General features: G+C 44.3%; 1 protein-coding gene across 4 annotated transcripts; it reads left to right on the top strand.

Moving 5' to 3' along the window:
- Positions 1–3,769: 3,769 nt before the first annotated feature.
- On the top strand, positions 3,770–24,675 carry LOC115152303 (retinoblastoma-like protein 2). Of its 4 annotated transcripts, XM_029697058.1 has the most exons (22): positions 3,780–4,196; positions 7,147–7,277; positions 7,678–7,878; positions 8,139–8,203; positions 9,589–9,717; positions 11,571–11,731; positions 11,849–11,913; positions 12,230–12,401; positions 12,593–12,756; positions 14,056–14,272; positions 15,076–15,213; positions 15,402–15,566; positions 15,754–15,865; positions 15,989–16,243; positions 16,412–16,455; positions 16,573–16,674; positions 17,746–17,922; positions 18,427–18,498; positions 22,956–23,055; positions 23,159–23,409; positions 23,743–23,922; positions 24,106–24,675. In XM_029697058.1, exons 1-22 carry the CDS (start codon positions 4,059–4,061, stop codon positions 24,271–24,273), a joined length of 3,207 nt encoding a protein of 1,068 aa, XP_029552918.1. In that variant the 5' UTR covers positions 3,780–4,058; the 3' UTR covers positions 24,274–24,675. The 4 variants fall into 4 exon arrangements, with proteins under 4 accessions (XP_029552917.1, XP_029552918.1, XP_029552916.1 ...); XM_029697057.1 differs by having other exon boundaries at positions 3,770–4,196; positions 16,412–16,674; positions 23,749–23,922; XM_029697056.1 differs by having other exon boundaries at positions 3,781–4,196; positions 16,412–16,674.
- The last annotated feature ends 1,496 nt before the right edge of the window (positions 24,676–26,171 follow it).

Raw genomic sequence — 26,171 nt, forward strand, 5'->3', positions numbered from 1 at the left:
ATTGGCTCAGTGTTCTGTCACTCATGGGGACACTACATCACAGCCAAATCTAAGGGTAGAGCCTGAAAATTCAAGACCCTTGGGTGCTGTCATAGAGTTATATTAGAAGTGCCCATCCAAGAAGGCTCAAGGTCATTGGCCACAGATAAAATGTCAAATCATGTTAGCTTTGAACGGACTGATCATGTCAACGTCATGAATCAAATCGACAATCTACTGGCAAATCCTTTGCAATCCTTGTCATATGAAGAGAAATTATAGATAAAACGTATCGGTGCTCATTGCCCATTGGACATAAACATTACACAAGTTGGAAATCGCACATTCAACAATGAGTGGTTTGGAAGGAATCAGTGGTTAACTGCAAGCGTTGCAAAGAAATCCCTAGCCTGCTATTCAGTGGAGTGGGTATGTGGTCCGAAGTCTGGGTTTAAGGGTCTCTTTCCAAGCTTAAAAAGATAAACATTCAACATTCACAATGCTGTCAATCCAAAACCATGCTGCTGCGCTCAAAACTCAGAACTGGGAAGTTCAAGACAACTGGGAACTCGGGAAAAAACGAGCTCCGACTGGGAAAATACGTTTTGAATGGTCATCCAACTCGGAATTGCAAGTCAGGAACTCGGGCCTCTTTATTTTTTTTAATTAACAAACAAATATTAACAAACAAAATAGGAATATTTACATGCAAACAAGCAGACATACAAACTATTTACATTGCCAGAAATCCTAAACAAACATCATAAACATTAATAATACGGCAGGCAGCCTAGTGGTTAGAGTGTTGAACTAGTAACTGAAGATCAAATCCACGAGCTGACAACGTGAAAATCTGTAGTCCTGAACGAGGCAGTTAACCCACTGTTTCTAGGCCGTCATTGAAAATAAGAATTTGTTCTTAACTGACTTGCCTAGTTAAATAAAGGTAAAAGAAAATATACAACAAGTTGAATTGCCTTTTTGTTTTTCATTTTAGTTCAAGTAGTGCGACATTGTTTAAATTAATTTAAGTTAGGTTTTGAATTAGACCATTTGCATTTGTGAATATGAAACGTACCTAATACCTCCGACCTGACGATCACTGACGTCATCACGATTCGAACTTGTTCTTTTCCGAGTTCACAGTTGTCATGAAAGCACCATAAATCCAGAGAATGCCAGTGTAATGACAAAGTTTGATGACAAAATTTGTCCACGAAGGTCCGCCGCGCCCCCTTCCTGTTCAAGTGAGCACAGCACAAACAAGGTGAGTCCAAAAATGCATTGTATGAAACTGCATAACTGATGTAATATGCCAGGGACAGTTGAAGTCGGAAGTTTACATACACTTAGTTTGGAGTCATTAAAACTCGTTTTCCAACCGCTCCACAAATTTCTTGTTAACAAACTATAGTTTTGGCAAGTCGGTTAGGACATCTACTTTGTGCATGACACAAGTAATTTTTCCAACAATTGTTTACAGACAGAATATTTCACTTATAATTAAATGTATCACAATTCCAGTGGGTCAGAAGTTTACAGACACTAAGTTGACTGTGCCTTTAAACAGCTTGGAAAATTCCAGAAAATGATGTCAGTAGCTTCTGATAGGCTAATTGACATCATTTGAGTCAATTGGAGGTGTACCTGTGGATGTATTTCAAGGCCTACCTTCAAACTCAGTGCCTCTTTGCTTGACATCATGGGAAAATCAAAAGAAATCAGCCAAGACCTCAGAAAAAAGTCGGGTTCATCCATGGGAGCAATTTCCAAATGCCTGAAGGTACCACGTTCATTTGAACAAACAATAGTACGCAAGTATAAACACCATGGGACCACATAGCTGTCATACCATTTAGGAAGGAGACGCGTTCTGTCTCCTAGAGATGAACGTACCTTGATGCGTAAAGTGCAAATCAATCCCAGAACGACAGCAAAGGACCTTGTGAAGATGCTGGAGGAAACAGGTACAAAAGTATCTATATCCACAGTAAAACGAGTCCTATATCGACATAACCTGAAAGGCCGCTCAGCAAGGAAGAAGCCACTGCTCCAAAACCGCCATAAAAAGCCAGACTACGGTTTGCAACTGCACATGGGGACAAATATCATACTTTTTGGAGAAATGTCCTCTGGTCTGATGAATCAAAAATATAACTGTTTGGCCATAATGACCATCGTTATGTTTGAAGGAAAAAGGGGGAGGCTTGCAAGCCGAAGAACACCATCCCAACCTTGAAGCACGGGGGTGGCAGCATCATGTTGTGGGGGTGCTTTGCTGCAGGAGGGACTGGTGCACTTCACAAAATAGATGGCATTATGAGGAAGAAAAATTCTGTGGATAGATTGAAGCAATATCTCAAGACATCAGTCAGGAAGTTAAAGCTTGGTCGCAAATGAGTCTTCCAAATGGACATTTACCCCAAGCATACTTCCAACGTTGTGGCAAAATGCCTTAAGGGCAACAATGTCAAGGTATTGTAGTGGCCATCACAAAGCCCTGACCTCAGTCCCATAGAAAATTTGTGGGCAAAACTGAAAAAGCGTGTGCGAGCAAGGAAGCCTACAAAGCTGACTCAGTTACACCAGTTCTGTCAGGAGGAATGGGACAAAATTCACCCAACTTATTGTGCGAAGCTTGTGGAAGGCTACCCGAAACGTTTGACCCAAATTAAACCATTTAAAGGCAATGCTACCAAATACTAATTGAGTGTATGTAAACTTCTGACCCACTGGGAATGTGATGAAAGAAATCAAAGCTGAAATAAATAATCCTCTCTACTATTATTCTGACATTTCACATTCTTAAAATAAAGTGGTGATCCTAACTGACCTAAATCAGAGAATATTTACTAGGATTAAATGTCAGGAATTGTGAAAAACTGAGTTTAAATGTATTTGGCTAAGGTGTATGTAAACTTCCGACTTCAACTGTATACTGTAGCTAAGAAAGTAATGCTAAGTGTATGTTGTGTAGTAAACTGTTAGTAGCCTCACCCTAATAATTTGGTCCATTTTCCCCTGCTAATTTTGCCTACTGTTCTTACTTGGTGGTGGAGAAATGTAATCATCGAATATTGTAAGAGCTTTCATTGTCTGCTTATATGCCCCCTTTATTTATCCTACGGTTCTGACTTGGTGTACAGGAAGAATACTGTAAGAATGTTCCATGTTCTGAATTCTGTCACTGTTTGTTTCAAAAGTGCTGAACAAATAGTTATATTTACTATGTCCGTCCTAGCTCGCTCATTAACGTCTTAATCGAAATTATGCATTGCCTCGTCTCCTTGTGCCATATTTTCTACATCTCAATCGTCAGTAGAAACCACATTTGTTTAAGCAAGTCAGCCATATCAGCTATGTTTTTTTTAAGGGCAGTAAATGAGGCTGAATAAACTGTTTAGCTGCCAGACAATGCTCCTGGATTTGCCAGATTTAGCAGTGGTAAGTGGTTGGGATTGCTGATGGGACTGAGCCATTGGGACAGCTTTATGTAGGGCCTAACAGTCTGTGGGTACCGTTTGTCACCGTTATAGGGCAATTCATGTGTTGTGTTGTGTTGTGTGGTGTAATGGCTTTGCTGGCATGTATCTAAAAATATATATTTTTGCGCCACCCAAGATTTACTTGCTAAAATCGCCAGTGATTTGGTTTACGTTGTTGAACATGGCATGAATGATTAAAAAATCTCAGAACAAACTGGTATGAATCATATAATCAGCCGGAAGTATTATTTTATTGAATTGGTTGGAAACGCATTTTTTGTGGGCGGAATCCCCCAGTACGGTTGATATGGTATTCACCAAGCAAATACCGCCCACAATGTCAGGTTTTCCATCGCTCATGTACTCTACGCAAGTCTTTTGCGTAATCTGCTACGCAAGATAGTAGCTTTCACTCAAAGGACATTTAAATGGCTACACTGTATAGCACCCACTGTATATTGGATCGCACAATACGAATAGTAACATTGTTTATATGTACGTTGTAACAAACCGCGCTTGAGTCGACTCTGCTTTGCAACTGCATTGTAATTTGGACCCGAATCTATTTGCTGTGTACCCTTTGGAACAGTCAAAATGAACGAGGAGGAAGACTATTTGCAGAAAACAAGGCAGGGGTTTGAAGATCTCTGTCGAGCTTTGAATATGGACGAGGAGGCGAGCAACGAAGCATGGAAGAGCTACGAAAACATAAGCAAAAATTACACATTAGAGGTAAATATGTTTTGCTTTGTATATTGTACAGTAATATACATTTAGCCATTTTGGCAACCGGTTTACCGCAGGCTTCACTAGCATTGCCTCTACCTTTCACGACCGACATTTTACGTCGTCTCATTTCATATTTAAAGACGCAGCTTGTATTACGTTTGTAGTTTTACATAAATATTTGATAGAAAACTCCATTATTTGTGATATTTTTCTGTGGAAAGGGGAGGAGTTTACCGGTCTGAATTTACCGGTGTGTGTCACATTTAGAGGCGGACCAATCTCGTGGTTTAGAATAGGACAAGGTTAACTGGGGTCAGAAGTTCCCAACCTTTTTTCCCCCAGGGCGCCCTTTTTCACATTTCAAAAATTTCACAACAAAATTTTGTTTATTGAGATATGTCTCTCTGCCCAGGATCCTCAGCTTGATTTTATTGTTATTTGAGCGACCAAGGAAAATGTTTTTGTTTTTTAAGCTAATTTCCTGCAAACTACATAGTTTAACAAGACATCATGACATCTTTTAGGTAGGCTCTTTATTTAGGTAGGCTCTTTAATGATAATAATAATAATGCATACTAAAATAAACTCTAGACCCTATTTCCCCAAATGTTATTCCGCTACCAAGTATGTTTATTAAGATCATTTATATGAACCCTCAATTTAATGATGCATATTCTCTTTTACATAAAGTGAATAGATCAGTTGATAGCGACAGAGTCACACATTGTATAAGATTGCTTCCCATGCAAAGTCCCATTTCTTTGACTCCTTGACTTTAGAAGGTTGTTGCCCCGCTTCTGAATGTCATTGAGACAAATACACTGCTCAAAAAAAGAAAGGGAACACTTAAACAACACAATGTAACTCCAAGTCAATCACACTTCTGTGAAATCAAACTGTCCACTTAGGAAGCAACACTGATTGACAATAAATTTCACATGCTGTTGTGCAAATGGAATAGACAACAGGTGGAAATTATAGGCAATTAGCAAGACACCCCCAATAAAGGAGTGGTTCTGCAGGTGGGGACCACAGACCACTTCTCAGTTCCTATGCTTCCTGGCTGATGTTTTGGTCTCTTTTGAATGCTGGCGGTGCTTTCACTCTAGTGGTAGCATGAGACGGAGTCTACAACCCACACAAGTGGCTCAGGTAGTGCAGCTCATCCAGGATGGCACATCAATGCGAGCTGTGGCAAGAAGGTTTGCTGTGTCTGTCAGCGTAGTGTCCAGAGCATGGAGGCGCTACCAGGAGACAGGCCAGTACATCAGGAGACGTGGAGGAGGCCGTAGGAGGGCAACAACCCAGCAGCAGGACCGCTACCTCCGGCTTTGTGCAAGGAGGAGCAGAAGGAGCACTGCCAGAGCCCTGCAAAATGACCTCCAGCAGGCCACAAATGTGCATGTGTCTGCTCAAACGGTCAGAAACAGACTCCATGAGGGTGGTATGAGGGCCCGACGTCCACAGGTGGGGGTTGTGCTTACAGCCCAACACCGTGCAGGACGTTTGGCATTTGCCAGAGAACACCAAGATTGGCAAATTCACCACTGGCGCCCTGTGCTCTTCACAAATGAAAGCAGGTTCACACTGAGCACGTGACAGACGTGACAGAGTCTGGAGACGCCGTGGAGAACGTTCTGCCTGCAACATCCTCCAGCATGACCGGTTTGGCGGTGGGTCAGTCATGGTGTGGGGTGGCATTTCTTTGGGGGGCTGCACAGCCCTCCATGTGCTCGCCAGAGGTAGCCTGACTGCCATTAGGTACCGAGATGAGATCCTCAGACCCCTTGTGAGACCATTTGCTGGTGCAGTTGGCCCTGGGTTCCTCCTAATGCAAGACAATGCTAGACCTCATGTGGCTGGAGTGTGTCAGCAGTTCCTGCAAGAGGAAGGCATTGATGCTATGGACTGGCCCGCCCATTCCCCAGACCTGAATCCAATTGAGCACATCTGGGACATTATGTCTCGCTCCATCCACCAACGCCACGTTGCACCACAGACTGTCCAGGAGTTGGCGGATGCTTTAGTCCAGGTCTGGGAGGAGATCCCTCAGGAGACCATCCGCCACCTCATCAGGAGCATGCCCAGGCGTTGTAGGGAGGTCATACAGGCACGTGGAGGCCACACACACTACTGAGCCTCATTTTGACTTGTTTTAAGGACATTACATCAAAGTTGGATCAGCCTGTAGTGTGGTTTTCCACTTTAATTTTGAGTGTGACTCCAAATCCAGACCTCCATGGGTTGATAAATTGGATTTCCATTGATTCTTTTTGTGTGATTTTGTTGTCAACACATGTAAAGAAAAAAGTATTTAATAAAATTATTTCTTTCATTCAGATCTAGGATGTGTTGTTTAAGTGTTCCCTTTATTTTTTTGAGCAGTATATATTCCCCCATGTGCATTAGAGTCAAGTCTTCCTCTGGCATTTTACCTCTTGTTTTTAGCCTAAAGCATCGCAGATTTATTAATTGTTTTTAGATCAGTATTAAACAAACAAAAAATTACTCCTCAAATCAAGGAAGGTCCCGCACCTCCCAACGGAACATTGCCGCCCCATATGGGGGGCGCACCCCCTAAGTTGGCAACCCCTGGTCTAGAAAAGGGGGCTCTGCTCTTTGGTCATAACACTGAATGATCCAACTTACTTGATATTTTTAAGTATGGTATAGTTATGGTATAGTGCATGTGCCTTATTCACAAACCTTTCCTCATAAGGGATAGCCATCTGCTGTATCTGTGTATGGTTTATTTGGAGGTGGTTTGACAGAATATTAGGATTAGGGATAACAGAAGAAACCACTAGGGGGGAGAATTTCCAACATGGCATATCTCCACTCTGGCCCCACCAGCTCTAACTGGTATCCATAATAGTGAGATAGAGCCCGGGACAGAAAAAGTAACTCTCTCTCTCCCCCACTCTCTCTCTTTCTCCATCCCCCTTTCTTACAGGGCAGTGAGCTACACTGGTTAGCCTGTGCTCTCTATGTGGCCTGCAGGACAGCCATACCAACGGTGGGTAAGGGCACTGCGGAGGGAAACTATGTCTCTCTGACCAGGATCCTCAGCTGTTCAGAACAAAGGTGCGTATGCCCAGGCACTCATCCCTATGCTCCGGTTTCCCGGACACAGATTAAGGCTAATCCTAGACTAATAAAGCATGTTCAATGGAGATTATACATTGAACGGGCCTCTTAGTCTAGGACTAGGCATAATCTGTGTCCAGGAAACTGGCCCTAAATGTGCCCCACTTCATATATAATTGACTAAAGGACTTTCACACAAAGTCCTCCATAGATTTGCATAACAGTCCATATGGTTTCTTGCTTAGTTCTTGGATTCTGATTCCAACCTGGTTATTTGTGTAATGCTGAACAAGGAACCACACATCTACTAACAACACAACTGTCCTATGTAATATATAATTTATTGAACTGGAAAATACTGTCAATTCTCAAACAGTTGCCCTGTTTCTGATTGCAGCCTCATTGAGTTCTTTAACAAGATGAAGAAATGGCAGGACATGGCAAGTCTGCCCCAAGACTTTTGCCAGAGCACGGAGAAGCTGGAGAGGAATTTCACAATTTCCGCCGTCATCTTCAAGAAATACGTCCCCATATTCAAAGCCATCTTTAAGGCACCCTCCGACGACCCACCCAGAGTCCACAGGAGCCGCAAACAGAGGTGAGTTAGTTGTTGATACTGTAGCTCGCTATGAAGTTCTGTCACCTCACTATTTTCTACAATAGTTTGACCGCTCTTGAACAAAGCCAAGTAGATGTGTGCACTCACTACTGTAAGTTACTCTGGATAAGATCATCTGCTAAATGGCTAGAATGTACAAATGGAATTGTTTCTATCCTGGTGCCAGCCAGATCGTGAGATCTCTGAGCACAGCGGTCAGTCTGCTTGACCAGACTGACCGCTGACCTATTCTGATTTAGACGCCATCCCTGCACCGTCGCTGAAGTCTTCAATTTCTGCTGGATTCTGTTTGTCAACGCTAAAGGTGAGTACTTCTGTTTTGTTCATGGCAAAAGACAGGAAAAGAGAGGGAGGACAGAGGGGAAAGGACTAGGGATCAGTGGGGTCCTGAGAAAAGGCTAGTTTGAAGACTATGTGAAGTGATCACTACTTGGTTACTCACAAAGTATAAGTGACAAGGGCTAGCTTCTCTACATTGGGCACTGGGCATGCCAAGGCCTGCACTGAGTTGTTGGCATCAGCAGGAGAACAGCGGCCAGGGCAAATAGATGTCATTTTTATATCTCCTTAATCCTTAATAAGAACTCAAAAGACACGCATGCACACACACAACCAGATCAGTCCCCTCCTGTGCTCCCTGTTCACCCACGACTGCGTGGCCGCCCACGACTCCAACACCATCATTAAGTTTGCCGGCGACACGGCGGTGGTAGGTTGCATCACTGGTTGGTATGGCACCTGCTCGGCAAGTCGCTACAGAGGGTATTGCGTACGGCCCAGTATATCCCTGGGGCCGAACTTCCTGCCATCCATGACCTCTATACCAGGCGGTGTCAGACGAAGGCCCTAAAACTTGTCAAAGTCTCCACCCGTCAAGCGGTACCGGAGTGCCAAGTCTGTGACCAAAAGGCTCCTGAACAGCTTCTACCCCCAAGCCATAAGACTGCTGAACAGTTTAATCAAATGGCCACCCAGACAATTTACACTGACCCCCTTTATTATTTATTTACTTATCTTAATTGTTTTGCACTGACTTCCTTGCACTGGCTCTATGCACACTCACTAGATTTTACACTCTTAGAAGAAAAGGTGCTATCTAGAACCTTAAAGGGTTCTTCGGCTGTCCCCATAGGAGAACCCTTTGAATAAATATTTTTGGTTCCAGGTTAAACCCTTTTGGTTCCAGGTAGAACCCTAGTGGGTTTCATGTAGAACTCTGTCCCCAGAGGGTTCTACATGGAACCCAAAAGAGTTCTACCTGAACCAAAAAGGCTGGAACCAAAAAAGGGTTCTTCTATGGGGACTACCGAAGAACTCTTTTGGAACCCTTTTTTCTAAGAGTGTCCTCACACATACTACACTGAATTGGATTTGATTTTACTAGTGTTTGTTAATTGAATTAGGTGAAAGGTGACTTTGGTAAGTATACTGTGATACCCATTGTTCTTTGGACGTAGTTGAAATAATCACATGCGAGGTTTGAGGCTACCAGCACTACTCTGCAGTCAACACGAGACATCTCTATCTTTCAGATCAATTCAATTCAACAAGCTTTATTGTTAGGACCAGATCATTGTGTGAAACTATATTTGTGTCTTAGAAAAGCGGTGTAAAATCCTACTTATTATTATTATTATTATTATTATGATTATTTCAATGTCTCTTCTCTCTCCCTCCCTCCCCTGCCAGGAAACTTCCCTATGATCAGTGATGACCTGGTGAACTCATACCACCTGCTGCTGTGTGCTCTGGACCTGGTTTTCTCCAACGCTCTGCTGTGTAACACCAGGAAGGAGCTGCTCAACCCCAACTTCAAAGGTGACCTCCTGGCCCAGACCTATATCCCCTCCCTATCCTCCCCGCTCTCACCCCCTATGCATACAGTACATTCGGAAAGTATTCCTACCCCTTGACTTTTTCCACATTTTGTTACGTTCTACACACAGTATCCCATAATCTACACAGTATCCCATAATGACGAAGCGATAATAGGTTTTTAGAATTTTTTTGTACATTTATAATAAATAAATACCTTATTTACATAAGTATTCAGACCCTTTGCTATGAGACTAGAAAATGAGCTCAGGTTCATCCTTAAGATGTTTCTACAACTTGATTGGAGTCCACCTGTGGTAAATTCAATTGATTGGACATGATTTGGAAAGGCACCACCTGTTTATATAAGGTCCCACAGTTGACAGTGCATGTCAGAGCAATAACCAAGCCATGAGGTTGAAGGAATTGTCCGCAGAGCTTCTAGACAGGATTGTGTTGAGGCACAGATCTGGGGAAGGGTACCAAAACATTTCTGCAGCATTGAACGTCCCCAGGAACACATTGGCCTCCATCATTCTTAAATGGAAGACATTTGAAACCACCAACACTTCCTAGAGCTGGCCGCCCGGCCAAACTGCGCAATCGGGGGGGAAGGGCCTTGGTCAGGGAGGAGGTGACCAAGAACCCTATAGTCACTCTGGCAGAGCTCCAGAGTTCCTCTGTGGAGATGGGAGAACCTTCCAGAAGGACAGCCATCACTGCAGAACTCTACCAATCAGGCCTTTATGGTAGAGTGGCCAGACGGAAGCCACTCCTCAGTAAAAGGCACATGACAGCCAGCTTGGAGTTTTCCAAAGGGCACTTAAAGGACTCTCAGACCATGAAAAAATATATGATCTGGTTTGATGAAACCAAGATTGAACTCTTTGGCCTGAATGCCAAGTGTCACGTCTGGAAGAAACCTGCCACCATCCCTAAGGTGAAGTATGGTGGTGGCAGCATCATGCTGTGGGGATGTTTTTCAGCGGCAGGAACTGGGAGACTAGTCAGGATCAAGGGAAAGATGAACAGAGCAAAGCACAGAGAGATACTTAATGAAAACCTGCTCCAAAGCGCTCAGGACCTCAGACTGGGGCGAAGGTTCATCTTCTAACAGGACAACAACCCTAAGCACACAGCCAAGACAACACAGGAGTGGCTTCATGACAAGTCTCTGAATGTCCATGAGTGGCCCAGCCAGAGCCCGGACTTGAACCCAATCAAACATCTCTGGAGAGACCTGAAAATAGCGATGCAGCGACGCTCCCCATCCAGCCTGACAGAGCTTGAGAGGATCTGCAGAGAAGAATGGGAGAAACTCCCCAAATACAAGTGTGCCAAGCTTGTAGCATCATACCCAAGACTCAAGGCTGTAATTGCTGCCAAAGTTGCTTCCACAAAGTGCTCAGTAAAGGGTCTGAAAACTCATGTAAATCTGATATTTCAGTTTTAAATTGTTAATACATTTGAAATTTAAATAAAAAAAAATAAAAATTGCTTTGTCATTATGGGGTATTGTGTGTAGATTTATGAGGGGGGTCAATGTAATCCATTTTAGAATAAGGCTGTAACGCAACAAAATGTGGAAAAAGTCAAGGGGTCTGAATACTTTCCGAATGCACTGTATATACCCTCCCTATCTTCCTATAGATAACATCATTGATAGTATCCAACCAGTATCCGTGCATGTGTACGTGTGTGCAGGCATGCATGCATACATGTGTGGTTACTCACATGATCCGTACGTAGAGTATGTTCAATCTCTATGGTCCTTTTCTGTGTTACTGCATAGTTACTGTAATACATTATCACTTGCATCTAATGCAGGAAGCTGCTATGTCTCGTCTGATCTATAGGCCTTCCTGAGGACTTCAACAGTAAGGACTACAAGCCCACTGCAGGGCCCTACTGCTTCATAGAACAGCTGTGTGAACTGCATGATGGCCTGGTGCTGGAGGCAAAGGGGGTCAAGGAACACTTCTGGAAACCATTCATCAAGAGGCTCTTCCATAAGAAGGTGAGGCACACGCACAAATACACACACCTCAGTCCTACACACACACACACACACCTTAGTCCTACACAATCTACTTGTCTGCCTTGTCTCATCATGGATTTTCTGTGTCATCAACAGATTCTCAAAGGGAAAGAAGATAGCTTGACTGGCTTCTTCGATCCTATGAATTTTGGAGACAGTTTGTAAGTCAATCCTTATCTTGTCTCTGCACAGAGCAGATATTGACAGTCTTTTTGAGTGATATTCAACGTTTCATATACATTGAGTGTACAAAGCTTTAAGAACTCCATGACATAGACTGATCAGGTGAATCCAGGTGAAAGCTATGATCCCTTATTGATGTTGCATGTTAAATCCACTTCAATAAGTGTAGATGAAGGGGAGGAGACAGGTTAAAGAAGGATTTTTAAGCCTTGAGACAATTGAGACGAATTTAGGCTGTTCTGAGGGTCAAGGTGCTCCTAATGTTTGGTATACTCTCTGTGTGTGTGTGTCTAGTGCGTCCATGGGGCGTGTGTACGAGGAGCATGTTCTAGCCACAGGGGGTCTGGATGAGAGGATCTTCCTGGGAGAGGGGGCCAATGACGACATTGGCACACCAGGCCCCTGTCTCTGTGTGGGAGTAAAGAACCAGGACGCCTCCGCATACAGACTCTACAGCAGTCTGACTGTAAGACGCGCATACACACACACATTATTATACTATTATTATACATTATTGCTTGTTATGTATGAAATATGCTGCTGTTATTATGATTACTGTAACACACAAACGCACATACACGTCTTGTGTCTTTGAGTCTGAATTCAATGCAAATGTACAGTAACCCCTTTGCTATGTCCCCTTTGTGTGTCCTGTAGGCCTCAGCCTTGAAGGTGTCTACTCCCCTGACGGGTCTTAAGTATGTCCAGGACAACTGTCTGGGCACGCCGGTATCTACAGCCATGCAGAGTGTTGGCCGACTCCACAGCCTGCTCACAGGACTCAAACACCGCCCCAGTGGCAGACTCACAGACTTACTGAGGTATTGCACACAATACAAATAATCAAATATATTCTAAGCTGCACACAACCACACCAGTGGCCCAAAACATTTTGAATGGGGTGGCCAAGGTGGAGCACAGACAGTTTTGGGGGGCCAAAACATTTTTAACCTTAATCGAAGCAAGTCAGATTTTTTTTCTTTATATATTTCTGATGGTTCAACGCATTAAATACTTCGCGATTTTATATAAGGGTATTAGCATACAGTAGTAAATTCTCTTGAAAGTGGCATCCAAAGTGCTAATTATACCGTGACATTTAGGGGGGCTCTATTCTTTTTAACTGGACCTCCTATGTGTGCACTTCTTTTTGATGGACTTCATGGTAAAGACATGTAATTTAACCATACAAATGTGTTACCTTTTTAATGTGTCATGAACACAACCAGTCAGGATGTTTTCCCCTGATTGGTCGAACAAATCACTTCAAAATGTAGGTTACCTGTGCACGTTCGTCTACTCCAAAATAAGTCTAGCATCCGAACAGTGCACTGTGCACCCACCACTTGAATGGAAAGGGACATCCTATTACAAACACCATCAGTGTAATGACATTCAGCCTATAAAGTGGTGTGTATTCATGGATGCCAAGGGAAGCCAGGCTTCCCCCCAAAATGTTACAATAAAAAAAGAAACAACATTTTCTAATGTGATTTCTCATTTGTGTCTATCCATGTTTCATAAATTTCCTTAGATTTGCAAGAGGCTGATTCTGATTCAACAGAGAAAGCATCCGAGCGGGGCAAGCAGCGCCCCTCTATCTTAGTATCTGTAGCCCATGTATCTGTAGCCCATGTATCTGATGCTGTCTGGTCAAAAATAATGTGACATGTCATACTCTTTTTGGCCAGATGGCATCAGATACATGGGCTACACATACAAAGACAGAGGGGCACTGTTTGCCCCTGCTCGTATTGTATTCTTTCTTCGGTGAGATTGATGAGTCTTGCTGAAGGTGTGCATCTTTGTCAAAATTATCAATATATTCAGAGACAAACTATCTCAATCTCTGGGGGGGGGCACTTGGGTGGCCAGTCAGATTCCACATTCTGTGTGTGTGTGAACCACATACAGATTGTTATTATTTATTGTTTTATGTATTGGATAGGCCTTTTCAAATACTCACCCATTCTTATATTGTTACCACACGGAAGAGTTCAGTGGTCCATTTTCATTTTCGGTTGTTAGTATTTGAGCCATGAAGGGTGTTAAAACAGTTTTGGGGTGTAAGTATGAGTTTGAAGGGTGAATTATCAGTAACTGTGTCTGTCTTGTTCCAGGGCGTGTGCCAGAGACCCAAGTGAGACCATCTCCACTAGGCTGAAGGACATGTGCCAGGTCTTTTGTCAGCACTTTGAGGGCAAAGGGGAGGAGAACGCAGGACTGGGGAAAGACATTGCAGTGAAGTACTTCCGCCTGGCGGAGGCGCTCTACTATAAAACCCTGGAGGCCGTCATTGACCAGGAGAAGGAGAGACTGGGCGACACGGACCTCTCTGTGAGTCTCACCTGCGCTGCCCTGCTAGCTCAGCTTAGTTTGCTGTAGCTAACTAGAAATTTCACACACATTTCCCATTGACGTCAAAGCATTTTTTATGCAAAGATCCAAGTTACAGTATTGTATTTTCAGTTCACATTTACACTGAGTGTACAAAACATTGGGAACACCTGTTCTTTCCATGACAGACTGACCAGTTGAATCCAGGGGAAAGCTATGGTCCCTTATTGATGTCACCTGTTAAATCCACTTCAATCAGTGTAGATGAAGGGGCGGAGATGGGTAAAAGAAGGATTTTTAAGCCTTGACACAATTGAGACATGGATTATGTATGTGTGCCATTCAGAGGGTGAATGAGCAAGACAAAATATTTAAGTGCCCTTGAATGGGGTATAGTAGTAGGTGGCAGGCGCACCGGTATGAGTGTGCAACACTGCTGAGTTTTTCACGCTCAACAGTTTCCTGTGTGTATCAAGAATTGTCCACCACCCAAAGGACATCCATCCAACTTGACACAACTGTGGGAAGCATTGGAGCCAACATGGGCCAGCATCCCTGTGGAGCGCTTTCAACACCTTGTAGAGTCCATACCCAGACGAATTGAGGCTGTTCTCAAGGCAAAACGGGGTGCAACTCAATATTTGGAAGGTGTTCCTAATGTTTTGTACACAGTATATGTTTAAATTGGGCTCTATGTTGAGATATTGCATGTTATGTCACTTTCATCTCTGCCAGTCTTGGAAAATAATTTGTTCTCTATGGTGGATGAGCAATAAACCCTTTGTTCTGTTGTGTGTCCTTAGGGTATTCTGGAGCAGGATGTGTTCCAGCGCTCTCTGCTGGCCTGCTGTCTAGAGATTGTCATCTTCTCCTACCGACCCCCAGGGGACTTCCCACAAGTCATACACATCTTCCAACTCCCCGCATATCACTTCTACAAGGTACATGCATGTACTTATATCTGTATTATGTGTTTTAATGTGTGATTGTCCTAGTCATGAGTGTGTGTGTTAGTCATGAGTGTGTGTGTGACTAGACAGTGTGTAACTTTCTCCCCTTTTGTCTGTGTGCGTTTGTGCATGTGTGCGTCCGTGCGTGCGTTCATGCATATCTGTGTAATATATCTCAGGTGATTGAGGTGCTGGTACGGGCAGAGCAGGGCTTGTTCAGGGAGGTAGTGAAGCATCTGAACCAGGTGGAGGAACAGGTCCTGGAGAGCCTGGCCTGGAGGGGGGGATCCCCGCTGTGGGACAGCGTCAGGGAGGCCAAGAACCAGCCACCAGCTTGCCAGGAGGTAGGACATCCACAGCACCCCTCCTTATCCCCACCCACATGCACAGCTAAGAAAATGGTGCCAAGTTTCACTTCTCACACACATGCTGAATCATGTGGCCCCAAAGTAACTCTGAATTCAATGTCTTGAAAAAGATGGACTGGACTGAAATTGGAACAAAATAACAATCTTTCTCAATGATGTTCAGGTGATGCCACCGCAGCACCTGGAGGATGGGAACGGAGACAGCAGTGCTGGCAGCGCCCCTCTCATCCCTAACAACCATGGCACTGACCTAAGCACCAACAGTGGTGGGAAAGGTTAGTCATTTAGCTTGTTAGCTCGTCAGGAGGTCAATTTGTCTGTCAGTTGTGCAATAACTCATTCAAATAGTCAGTCAGTTGGTTACCTCCTCCCTCCCCCTCTCCCCACTTCGCCCCCAGGTGTTTCTCCCTCTCCCACCACCCTGTTGGACCGCTACAGCTCCCCCCCCACGGGCTTGGCCAGGAGACGGCTGTTTGTGGACGCTTCCTTCGACACCCCATCGGACCCCTCCTCCACCACCACCACTAACACCACCGTCAGGACCTCCCAGGCCATCGTCACCACCACCATCCCTGCCGGACAGACAGTGGTCACTATGGCAACGGCAACGGTTACCGCTAACAACGGACAGACGGTCACCATACCTGTGCAAGGTGACGTTTGCAGATTCATTACTGTACAGTATGACATTATGGTTTGTTGTACACCTTTGCCATTACTGCCAAATGATACTGTATATGACTCCTATATGCATTGTATAGTGGGGTTTCTGACTGATGCAGGTTATTAATGAGAAATCTCATGCCCTCTGACCTCTGCAGGAATAGCCAATGAGAACGGAGGCATCACCTTCATCCCTGTCCAGGTGAGTGTGACGGGACAAGGCACGGCCATGCTCCAGCCCCTGTCTGCCCAGTCCCTGACTGGCACTTTGACCAGCCAACCACAGACCACCACCACCCTGAACAGTCCTGCCCCACAGGGCAGCCCCGCCACCAGTAAACCAATCAAGAAGCTGGCAGCCCAGGTCCCGTCCAGTAACAAGCCTCAGAAAAAGGGTTCCCTCTCGCTGTTCTTCCGCAAGGTAAGGGCACACAAACATAATCTCCATCTGTCACTGAATTTAAAGGGATAGTTCAGGCACGTTACAAATCTAACTCATCTCTTTTGGATAGGGAGGAAGTATACTGAACAAAAATATAAACGCAACATGTAAAATGTTGGTCCCATGTTTCAAGAGCTGTAAAAGAAGGTCCCAGAAATGTTCCATATGCACAAAAAGCTTATTTCTCTCAAATGTTGTGCACAAATTTGTTTAAATCCCTGTTAGTGAGCATTTCTCCTTTGCCAAGATAATCTATTCACCTGACAGGTGTGGCATATCAAGAAACTGATTAAACAGCATGATCGTTACACATGTGCACCTTGTGCTGGGGACAATAAAAGGCCACTCTAAAATGTGCAGTTTTGTCACAACACAATGCCACAGATGTCTCAAGTTTTGAGGGAGCATGCAATTGACATGCTGACTGCAGGAATGTCCACCAGAGCTGTTGCCAGAAAATGGAATGTTCATTTCTCTACCACAAGCCGCCTCCAACATTGTTTTAGAGAATTTGGCAGTACGTCCAACCGGCCTCAACTGCAGACCACATGTAACCACGCCCCAGGACCTCTACGTCCGGCTTCTTCACCTGCGGGATCGTCGACAGCTGATGATACTGAGGAGTATTACTGTCTGTAATAAATCCCTTTTGTGGGTTAAAACTTATTCTGATTGGCTGGGCCTGGCTCCCAAGTGGGTGGGCCTATCCCCTCCCAGTCCCACCCATGGCTGCACCCCTTCCCAGTCATGTGAAATCCATATATTAGGGCCCAATTAATTTATTTCAATTGACTGATTTCCTTATGTGAACTGTAACTCAGTAAAATCTCTGAAATTGTTCCATGTTGCGTTTTACATTTTTGTTCAGTATAGTTTAAATCCATCCTAGTATTCTGTTTCTGCCCTTTGTGCCATATGTGGCCAGTTTCAACCCTACCTTTTTAAGAACCCCACAACTGTAGCATTTCATACCATAAATGATGGGTTTTTGCTTGAGTTTAAAGACTTAAACCCTGGTACTATTTTGTGCCTGCTCTGTACCACCAACAGGTGTACCACATGGCCAGTGTGCGTCTGAGAGACTTGTGTGCCAAGCTGGACATCTCTAGTGAGCTGAGGAGGAAGATCTGGACGTGTTTTGAGTATTCCCTGGTGCAATGCACAGAGCTCATGATGGACCGACACCTAGACCAGCTCCTCATGTGTGCAGTCTACGTTATGGCCAAGGTAGGGTTAGAGTGTGTGTATGGGGGGGTGTCAATCCCTCCAGGATTTCGTTGAGCTTTTTTTGTGACCGTTGCGGGCCAAAATGCTTGATTTTGCTGCGGCAATTTGAAAGGATTTTGTCATTTTTGTCACGAAAATGCACTGACGAGTGAAACATTTGTTGACGTGTTGCTTGATTGAACCATTTATGCGGTAAAAGTGTGGTGATTGGTTAGAATTGCGAGACCTCTTTTTGTAGTGTGGTGATCCGACAGTTATATGCGATAATATTGCGATGATTTGACTGTTTTATGTGGTAATAGTGTGGCGATTGGTCAAATTTGCAAGCTCTCGCAAAATATGTGGGAAATTGCGCAGAATCGCAAAATCCTGGACGGAGTGAGATGTTTGTGTGGGAAGGGGGATATTGATGTGCGTGCGTGCATGGTGTGTATAGACTGGGTGCGTAAGGTCGCAGGAAGTGTGTGTAGCATGCTGTGTGTATGTGTTTCTACTGTTGTGCAGGTGACCAAAGAGGACAAGTCCTTCCAGAACATTATGAAGTGCTACCGCTCTCAGCCCCAGGCCAGCAGCAGCGTGAGTACTGTTAGTAGGCCCTTATGCAATGATGTACAGTGCATTCGGAAAGTATTCAGACACACGTGTGTGTGTGTATATACAGTATCAGTCAAAAGTTTGGACACACCTACTCATTCATCCCCTCCGACGAATAATGGCACCGGAGGGAATGGCTGCCGTTTTACGGGCTCCTAACTAACTGTGCTATTTTTAGTTTTTTTTTTCATATTGTTTATAACTTTTTTTATTTGTATTATTTTGTACATAATGTTGCTGCTACCGTCTTCTATGACCGAAAATAGCTTCTGGACATTGGAACAGTGATTACTCACCTCGAACTGGACAAAGATTTTTTCTTTAATGAGTCCGACGCAAAGGATAAACTGCTTTCTCGAGACCAGACCCAAACCCCCGACATTTACGTGAAGAAAAGATGGAGAAAAAGGAGGCGGAGGTCGGGTTGCCTTCTGAGAATTCGTAGGCAAGTGAGTAAACTTCCACTACCGTCTGTACTATTGGCCAACGTGCAATCACTGGAAAATAAAATGGATGATCTACTATTTAAGAATATCCTACCAACGGGACATAAACTGTAATATCTTATGTTTCACCGAGTTGTGGCTGAACGACGACACGGACACTATAGAGCTGGCTGGGTATTCCTAACATTGGCAGGACTGAGGAGCTACGTCTGGTAAGACGAGGGGCAGGGGTGTGTGTCTATTTGTAAATAACAGCTGGTGTGCGATTTCTAATATTAAAGAAGTCTCAAGGTATTGCATGCCTGAGGTAGAGTACCTCATGATAAGCTGTAGACCACACTAGCAAGAGAGTTCTCATCTATATTATTCATAGCCGTCTATTTACCACCACAAACCGATGCTGGCACTAAGACCTCACTCAACGAGCTGTATAAGGCCTTAAGCAAACAGGCGCTCCTAGTGCCGGGGACTTTAATGCAGGCAAATTTATCCATTTAACCAAATTTCTACCAGCATGTCACGTACAACCAGAGGGGGAAAAAACTCTAAACCACCTTTACTCCACACACAGAGACGCATACAAAGCTCTCCCTCGCCCTCCTTTTGGCAAATCTGAACATAATTCTATCCTCCTGCTTACAAGCAAAAACTAAAGCAGGAAGTACCAGTGACTCTCTCAATACGGAAGTGGTCAGATGATGCGGATGCTACGCTACAGGACTGCTAGCACAGACTGGAATATCTTCCGGGATTCATCCAATGGCATTGAGGAGTATACTGCCTCAGTCACCGGCTTCATCAATAAGTGCATCGACAACGTCGTCCCAACAGTGACTGTGCGTACATATCCTAACCAGAAGCCATGGATTACAGGCAACATCCGCTTCGAGCTAAAGGCAAGGGCATGACACTAAACCCGCTACGCCCTCAGACAAGGAACGGGACACTAATCCGGACACTTATAAGAAATCCTGCTACGCCTTCAGACGAACTATCAAACAGGCAAAGCGTCAATACATTGAATCCTACTTCACCGGCTCTGACGCTCGTCGGATGTGGCAGGGCTTGAAAACTATTACAGACTACAAAGGGAAACCCAGCCATGAGCTGCCCAGTGATGGAAGTTTACCAGATGAGCTAAATGCCTTTTTAGCTCGCTTTGAGGCAGGCAACACTGAAGCATGCTTGAGAGCACCAGCCGTTCCGGACAACTGTGTGATTACGCTCTCGGTAGTCGATGAGAGCAAGACGTTTAAATAGGTCAACATTCACAAAGCCACAGGGCCAGACGGATTTCTAGGACGTGTACTCAAAGCATGCGTGGACCAACTGGCAAGTGTCTTCACTGACATTTTCAATCTCTCCCTGACTGAGTCTGTAATACCTACATGTTTCAAGCAGATCACTATAGTCCATGTGCCGAAGGAAGCGTTGGTAGCCATGAAGTGCTTTGAAAGGCTGGTCGTGGCTCACATCAACACCATCATCCCGGAAACCCTAGACCCACTCCAATTCGCATACCACCCCAACAGATCCACAGATGAGGCAATCTCAATCGCATTCCACACTGCCCTTTCCCACCTGGACAAAACAAACACCTATGTGAGAATGATCAGATCGGCGTTCAACACCATAGTGCCCACAAAGCTCATCACTAAGCTAAGGAACATGGGACTAATCACCTCCCTCTGCAACTGGATCTTTGACTTCCTGACGGGCCGCCCCCAGGTGGTAAGGGTAGGCAACAACACATCTGCCTCGCTGATCCTCAACACTGGGGCCCCTCAGGGGTCCGTGCTTTGTCCCCTCCTGTACTACCTCCTGTACTAACGCATTAAGAAGGAAAGAAATTCCACAAATGAACTTTTAACAAGGCACACCTGTTAATTGAAATGCATTCCAGGTGACTACCTCATGATGCTGGTTGAGAGAATGCCAAGAGTGTGCAAAGCTGTCATCAAGGCAAAGGGTGGCTACTTTGAAGAATCTCAAATATAAAATATATTTAGATTTTGTTTAACACGTTTTTGGTTACTACATGATTCAATGTGTTATTTCATAGTTTTGATGTGTTTACTATTATTCTACAATGTAGAACACAGTAAAAGTAAAGTAAAAAACCCTTGAATGAGTAGGTGTCCAAACGTTCGAGTAGGTGACTAAACTTTATATATATGTTTACCTCACATATAATTTAAAAGTATGTATTAAGGTATGTATTAAGGTGTCTGTAATAGAATGAACGTGGCGAAAACAAATGTAGACATTAATAAAAGCTTCCAAAATATTTTTGACAATGGTGGGGGAGTGGCAAGATGGAGGTGGGGTGGCATCAACACAGCGCCCCCTATCAGTCATCTAGTGTATAACTCTTATGGCTAGGGCCAGGAGATTTTCCTGACCTGACCAGGAAAAACTTCAAGCCCTAGTTTGAGGCTATAGTACTGTGACAGCGTCACTGTTTTTTCCCCCTTTGGACACTGGATTATGTTCACAAGTAGTGCTAATGCTGTCAAGGAACCACTCAGAGGTGGCACCACAGGTCCCAGAGTGGTGTGGCATTTTTTTGTTATATCTGGGGCCTTTGGTTTTTCCTGATCTGGTAACCTAACCAGGTAGAACTCTGGACCTTACACGGTATGACGTGATTAATCTGTTGTAAAATTGTTTAATATGGGCTATGATGGATCAGAGTTTTTCTATTAAGGCCACATGGTTTAAAACAACTCCTGGAAAAACTCCTGGCCTTGGAGTGGATGAAAACCCTGTCAAACTGCAGCAACCTTCAACCTGTTCATATGAATTATATTTTAAAGAAGGACAATGCAGACACAGTGAATACAACATGATTGGAAAATAAAACTCCCAGTGCTGAGCTTGCTTTATGCAGGTTTGCATTGTAAAGTCCTGCCCTATGCAACTGTAAGACAAGTAAGAAATGTTCTCAGTCTGTCATAGTAGGCTAGGCTATAGACCCTTTTCCAGTACACGACACACTGACGTCACAAACTCCTGCGCACGACTCTTGGTGGCAGTAAGAAAGCCATCGCCATCTGTGCCCATTCAACATAGCCTAGATTTAAGTTTTTATTACTTCTCATACACTCACAATGATGTTTTGATTCTTGCTTGAACAGTCGCTAAGATTATAGTTGGTTGTGATCTTTGCAAAATAACTCGTTTGGATGCAGCAGTTGTTAGCTAGAATGCTAATGATCATTGAGATATGCTTAAGCAAAACTAGCCAAAGAGCCATTTTACTGGTTGAAGTGTTTTTTTTAAAAGTATAATGCAGTTGATTTACAATGATGACACAAATATTCTATTAGGCAGGACATTCATTCAAGCCTTAAAATCCAATTATGATCCAAAAGTAGTGTGAAATGCACTCATGATCAACATGTAAATAGAGGCATCTTTTGCTGGCGTTCTATTAGAACCCCCCCTTTGTTCTGCCACCATCTTGCGCACATTGCCCTCATGCTGGAATGTTTGCAAAAACAGAAAGGGGTCTATGCAGCTGCTGCTGTTAGTAGCCTACAGTTGATTAGACTGAAAAATTATCTCCTTTCTGTGTAGTACAGCGTGTAAGATCGCTAATGTTTAGGTGTATAGGCTGCTACATTTATGTAAGAGTTTTTGCTTGTGTCTGTCAGGAGTGATGCTTGCTAAATAAATACCGGAGGAAAGTGGAGAGAGCGCCTTGAGTGTTGTTCCCGGCCCGCGTGACCTGCGATTTCCATGAATCTGATTGGTCAAGTCACGCAAAGAGCCTACAGCAGCACCCTGATGTGAAGGACAGATAAATTGTGTGCAAATTTACAAATCATGAGGCAAATCGGTCAAAAAAACAGCACTTTTCCTCTTTCTTTAATGCTTTGCGTCGATGTATTAAACTGAATCAAAAGTGATTTGAAAAATGCAAATTACACCTCGCCACACGTTTTCCGGCAGCCCTGGAACCACTGGTTGTGTGTGATTTTTCTTTACCAGGTCTACAGGAGTGTGTTGATCTCTGGGAAGAAGAAACGTCTCTCGGGCAGCAGTGTGGGAAACACACAGAGCTCTCACACAGACAACAGCCAGGAGCAGGGTAAGAACACACTCACACACACTGGGTTAGATCTGGGTTCCTGGACTTCTTCTCCCCTCCCTCTGTCTATTTTTCCCTCTCCCTCTCTCTTTACCCCCTTCAGGGAGTGGAGACAGCAGCCCGGTGCCCATGTGTTCCACCAGCACCCTACCTGCCCCGCAGACTGGCAGCATCCCATCCACCCTGGCCCCCTCCACCTCCTCATCCCTCCCTCCCTCTCAGGAGCAGGATAAGGATGGGGGAGTGGTGGGGGAGGAGGAGCGAGGAGACCTCATCCACTTCTACAACCGGGTCTACATCAAACAGATGCGTCACTTTGCCCTCCGCTACTCGCCCAGCTCGCCCTCTGCAGGGGTGAGTGAGTGAGTGAGTGAGGGAGGGAGGGAGGGAGGGAGGGAGGGAGGGAGCGGATGGGGGAGCTTGGAAAGGGGGGTGCAAGGGAGGAAATGAGAGAAAGATATGAAAGAGGAGAAAAAGTTTTGTTTACAAACTTAGAAGAAAAGAGAATCCCGCACACTGCTCTTGCTAGTATCTTTACAAACTTAACTCTATTCTGCAAACCTATTGGTTTAAAGCAAGAGAGGATAGAGGTAGAGAGTGAAGGAGGGAGAGGAAAATGACATTAACAAATGTAATGTATGTTTTGAATAGGTATCTGCCTATGCTCTTATAATGTTTTTGTGACAGGTGCAGTCTCCTCCCCTGTGCCCGTACCCCTCCCTGAGGACCAGCTCCCCTCGCAGGGTCCTCCTGTCCCACAACCACTCCATCTACATCTCCCCCCACAAGACTACTGGAAGCCCCCCCACCCCCTCCACTACCGCACGGGACAAGATCTTCTACTACATCTGCAGCAGCCCATCCAACGTGAGTCACAAGTACATACACATACTCATGCACACAATGTATGCTGGTTAACGTTGATTCAGCACAGTACTTTTCAAACCCTGACAGTGACTCATTGATTAGTTTAATCATACCATACCTGACGTGTGATGATGATGAACCCTCCCTGATCTGTGTCTATGATTTCTATCTCTGTCTGTGCAGCGCCTGGCGGAGATCAACAGTATGATCCGCACCGGGGAGACGCCCACCAAGAAGCGCAGCATGCAGCTTGAGGAGGAGCCATCGCCCAAGAGGGTGTGTCCGAACAACCAGACGGCCCTGCTCCGCAGATTACAGGACGTGGCCAACGACCGTAGCTCCTCCCACTGAGGCAGGACACAACCCCTTCAGAACACACCACAGGCTGAAGTCGCTAGTCACTAGATGGTCATGATAGAAAGGAACATTTTGGCAATATAATAAATATCAACATTTATGAGCATATATTTGATTTTCATTTAGGGGTAAGGACAGGCGTAAGGTTAGGGGGAGGGTTCAGTTGTTAGTGTTCATGGTCAGTGGTTGGTAGTTCTTATGATTTGTGTCTAGAAAGTACCATACTTCTGTCCATGGCCAGATTGTGATGAACGGCTCAATTCTTTTATCACCATGGCAATAAGACTAGTTGGTTGTTTTAGCAACAAAACCGATGCGTGCGCGATTATGGTGCAAAACAGACGGGGTTGGCTTAATTGTTGACATGTCAACTATATTTCGTCTCCAATGTTTATTGAAAACATATATACAGTTCAAGTTGGAAGTTTACATACACTTAGGTTGGAGTCATTAGAACTCGTTTTTCAACCACTCCACAAATTTCTTGTTAACAAACTATAGTTTTGGCAAGTCGGTTAGGACATCTACTTTGTGCATGACGCAAGTCATTTTTCCAACAATTGTTTACAGACAGATTATTTCACTTATAATTCACTGTATCACAATTCCAGTGGGTCAGAAGTTTACATACACTAAGTTGACTGTGCTTTTAAACAGCTTGCAAAATTACAGAAAAGGATGTCATGGCTTTAGAAGCTTCTGATAGGCTAATTGACATCATTTGAGTCAATTGGAGGTGTACCTGTGGATGTATTTCAAGGCCTACCTTCAAACTCAGTGCCTCTTTGCTTGATATCATGGGAAAATCAAAAGAAATCAGCCAAGACCTCAGAAAAAAAATTGTAGACCTCCACAAGTCTGGTTCATCCTTGGGAGTAATTTCCAATTGCCTGAAGGTACCACGTTCATCTGTACAAACAATAGTACGCAAGTATAAACACCATGGGACCACATAGCTGTCATACCGCTCAGGAAGGAGACGCGTTCTGTCTCCTTGAGATCAACGTACTTTGGTGCGAAAAGTGCAAATCAATCCCAGAACAACAGCAAAGGACCTTGTGAAGATGCTGGAGGAAACGGGTACAAAAGTATCTATATCCACAGTAAAACGAGTCCTATATTGACATAACCTGAAAGGCCGCTCAGCAAGGAAGAGGCCACTGCTCCAAAATCGCCATTAAAAAAAAAAGACTACGGTTTGCAACTGCACATGGGGACAAATATCATACTTTTTGGAGAAATGTCCTCTGGTCTGATGACACAAAAATAGAACTGTTTTGCCATAATGACCATCGTTATGTTTGAAGGAAAAAGGGGGAGGCTTGCAAGCCAACGATCACCATCCCAACCGTGAAGCACGGGGGTGGCAGCATCATGTTGTGGGGGTGCTTTGCTGCAGGAGGGACTGGTGCACTTCACAAAATAGACGGCATCATGTGGAAGAAAAATGATGTGTATATATATTTAAGCAACATCTCAAGACATCAGTCAGGAAGTTAAAGCTTGGTCGCAAATGGGTCTTCCAAATGGACAATGACCCCAAGCATACTTCCAAAGTTGTGGCAAAATGGCTTAAGGACAACAAAGTCAAGGTATTGGAGTGGCCATCACTGAGCCCTGACCTCAATCCTATAGAAAATGTGTGGGCAGAACTGAAAAAGCATGTGCGTGCAAGGAGGCCTACAAACCTGACTCAGTTACACCAGCTCTGTTAGGAGGAATTGGCCAAAATTCACCCAACTTATTGTGGGAAGCTTGTGGAAGGCTACCCAAAACGTTTGACCCAAGTTAAACAATTTAAAGGCAATACACTCAATTACTATTTGGTAGCATGTAAACTTCTGACCCACTGGGAATGTGATGAAAGAAATAAAATCTGAAATAAATCATTC

The sequence above is a fragment of the Salmo trutta genome, chromosome 17 (assembly GCF_901001165.1).
Source record: "Salmo trutta chromosome 17, fSalTru1.1, whole genome shotgun sequence".
NCBI lineage: Eukaryota > Metazoa > Chordata > Actinopteri > Salmoniformes > Salmonidae > Salmo > Salmo trutta.

Bases quoted from the DNA above. Each gene is read 5' to 3' on its own strand.
- LOC115152303 (XM_029697056.1), top strand. From the start codon at position 4,059: ATGAACGAGGAGGAAGACTATTTGCAGAAAACAAGGCAGGGGTTTGAA. The intron at 8,204-9,588 runs GTGAGTACTTCT...CTCCCCTGCCAG, and splicing joins TCTGTTTGTCAACGCTAAAG to GAAACTTCCCTATGATCAGT. The intron at 15,214-15,401 runs GTACATGCATGT...AATATATCTCAG, and splicing joins CCGCATATCACTTCTACAAG to GTGATTGAGGTGCTGGTACG.